General features: G+C 44.7%; 1 protein-coding gene across 7 annotated transcripts in view; it reads left to right on the top strand.

Moving 5' to 3' along the window:
- LOC128896875 (GATA-binding factor C-like) overlaps positions 1-3090 on the top strand; it is a 149703-nt gene that overhangs the window by 15320 nt on the left and 131293 nt on the right. For all 7 annotated transcript variants that reach the window (XR_008462160.1, XM_054160429.1, XM_054160426.1 and 4 more), the window contains exon 2: positions 377-932. Coding sequence is in view for 6 of the 7 variants with exons in the window: in XM_054160429.1 (XP_054016404.1) it covers positions 749-932 (184 nt within the window). In the remaining variant the exon portion in view is untranslated. The remainder of the gene's footprint in view (positions 1-376; positions 933-3090) is intronic.

A 3090-nucleotide genomic window follows, 5' to 3' on the forward strand; every position in this document is an offset into this window, starting at 1 on the left:
GGGTGCCTCTAGATTTTTATTTGTTGCCTAAACAGTCTCTCTAGGTTTCTCTAGAATTGCCCAGATGTCTCTAGTCCAGGTGCCTTTAGATTCCATCGAGATGCCTCTAAAAGTGACTTAAACGCCTCTACAATTTTTCTGAATGTCTCTAGAATTACCTAAATCTCTCTAAATTTTCTTCCGGATTGCTCTAGAATTGGGTTAGATGCTCCTAGAATTATTTAGATACCTCTAGAAATGTCTAGGTGCCATCGTATTTTTTCTGTATACCCCTAAAGTCCCTTTTCAACGAGCCTACATTCAATAACCACGTCTCCATCTTCCTGGAACGCTACAATCTGATGCCTAATTGCGAAATATTGTTTCTCTGTTGCAGAAGCCGTGGTGACAGCTTGAGATTTTCCTGGCGATCGTCAGCTCTTCTCAAGGATTACCTATGACCTCCTCTCAGGTCCTCAGGAGGACCACGCTTCCGGAAGAGAGGCGTTTTAACCAGCGGTCCTAATCCCTTTCCACTCCCCCTTGTTCCCCCCACTCCCCTAATTACCCTCTGGTTCGCCTCCGTTGAGCAACCCCCGTTAAAAGATCTTCGGATCGCAGACGGAGGAGGCGGAGGAGGAGGAGGAGGAGGAGGAGGAGGAGGAGGAGGAGGAGGAGGAGGAGGAGGAGGAGGAGGAGGAGAAGGAGGACGTGGAGGAGGAGGTGGAGGAGGAGGAACGGTCGTTAGAAGAGGACAAGTCTCGACAAGATGGACATGAGCAGCGAGTCGAGCGCGGCTAGGTGGTATGAGCCCCCCAGGTCTACGTTGGAGCCGCCATCAGGGGGCGCGGGGGTCGGCGGAGTTGTAGGCAACCCCACTGACTACAGGGGATACTACCCCCACGCTGGACCCACCGCACACCACCCTGCCGCCGCTGCACACTATGCTCACAGTGAGTAGGACAGTTTTTTTTTTTTTTTTTTCAATTTATTGGGTGGCTCTGTAATTTGTTGGGGGCCTCTAGAAATTTTTGGATGCCTCTAGAATTTTTCCGAATTACTCTAGAAATTGTTACAAGCCTCCAGAATTTTTCTCGATGACTCTAGACATTTTCAGAGGCCTCTACAATTTTTGTAGATGGCTCGTGAATTTTCTGGGAGCCACTGAAATTGTTTGGATGCCTCTAGAAATTTTTGGAGCCCTCTAGAATTTTTCTAGATGGGTCCAAATTTTTCTTGACGGCTCCAAATTTTTCTTGATGGCTCTTGAATTTTTTTGGATGACTCTAGACATTTGTGGAGCCCTCTAGAATTTTTTTAGATGCCTATAAAATTATCTTGATGGCTCTTGAATTTTCTGGGAGCCCCTGAAATCGTTTGGATGACTCTAGAAATTTTTGGAGCCCTCTAGAATTTTTCTAGATGGGTCCAAATTTTTCTTGATGGCTCTTGAATTTTTTTGGATGACTCTAGACATTTTTGGAGCCCTCTAGAATTTTTTTAGATGGCTATAAAATTATCTTGATGGCTCTTGAATTTTCTGGGAGCCCCTGAAATCGTTTGGATGACTCTAAAATTTTTCTGGACGACTCTAGACATTTTTAGAGGCCTCTACAATTTTTGTAGATGGCTCTAGACTTTTTCTGGTCACCTCTAGTATCACCTAGACGCCTCTAGAATTTCCTAAACACCTCTATCATCATCAATTCCTTATCAGATCGTAATACCCCAATTTGTGCAAAACGTTGCAAGCACAGGAACCAATGAAGACTATTTCAAAAAATTGCATTATTTATTTCGGAGCGATCCTAATGTTCGCAGCAAGGAATTCTTCGCCTTCCCGAATTTATCCGCGACAATTTATGCCTCCTGTTCGACAACTGCGGGTGATTTTGCGAAAAGGGTTGCCATCCTCACGCGACACGGGGGTATTTCCACCCCCGGAGCTCGTAAAAAGCCCGAGAACGACCATGACAACTGCACGCGTCGGCTTCTTTTTTCGCGTGTCGCTCGTGACTGTGCGGTTCAACGATCGCCTAATGGCGTCTCGGTCTACCTCGTTAATTACCGCGCGGATATTTAATTATGTCGTCGTACGGACCGCCCTGCGGGCCGCTGAAAAATTCCTGGAAATTTTGTAAAACATTAACAGCCGGCCTGGACGATAACAGACCGTCGATAATACTTTGCAGAGAAGGAAAGGCGGTTAAAAAAAAAAACAAAAACAGTTGACTTTCAGATATTTATTCTGGGAGATTTTCTTTGGGACGTTTAAGGTGTCCATTTCTGCAAGTTTTTTGGCACTCGGAGACCGTCGATAATATTTAAAAAAAAAAAAAAAAAAGAAAAAGTTAGTGGAAAATATAAATTGTAGGGGCAAGTACAATCGGAATCGATATATTCGTGTCGGGAGATTCTCTTCGAGATATTTACAGAGTAAATTTTTGCAAATCGGGAAGATCGTAAATTAAATTTGCAAACGAATCGAGGAGCAATTGACATCGAAATAAATATAGAACGAAAGGCCGGTTGACGTTTAAATATTAATTTTAGTGGATTCGCTTCGGAGACGTCGATGCAGCGAATTTTTTAAGGCGGCGCTTGAATCGAAGGGGGACAGAGGGGTGGGAGATTGAAAACTAATACGGCGCTTCTTAATTTCGGGGCGAGCTCCATCGAGATATATCCCGGTGCGCAACGATCGAACCTCGATTATCCACTTTCGGGCACGCGAGCGTGTGTGCCAAAACACCCCTCTCCCCCTCCTTTGCGGGGCTCTTGACACCTTTGGCAAATGACTTTTCGTTTCGAGTGACCTCTTCTGCATCGAGAATGAGACTCATAATTGGCGCGCTCGAAACGAGAGAGGCTGAGAGTGAAAGAGAAACCTGAAACGTGCATGGAGCTCGTAACTCCTGCGCTCGTTAACGCGTCGGCGATTATAAAAACACGCGACTTTGTAATTTTTTCGCAAATGTGAAAAGTCGTATGACAGATGTATAGGTAAATAGAGTTGTATATGTATGGCGCTATAGAGCTCTATAATTGCAGAGATCTAGAGTTGTGACTCTATAGAGCTCTATAATTGCAGAGCTTTATAGTTATGACTCT

This window comes from Hylaeus anthracinus, unplaced genomic scaffold, assembly GCF_026225885.1.
Source record: "Hylaeus anthracinus isolate JK02 unplaced genomic scaffold, UHH_iyHylAnth1.0_haploid 11978, whole genome shotgun sequence".
NCBI lineage: Eukaryota > Metazoa > Arthropoda > Insecta > Hymenoptera > Colletidae > Hylaeus > Hylaeus anthracinus.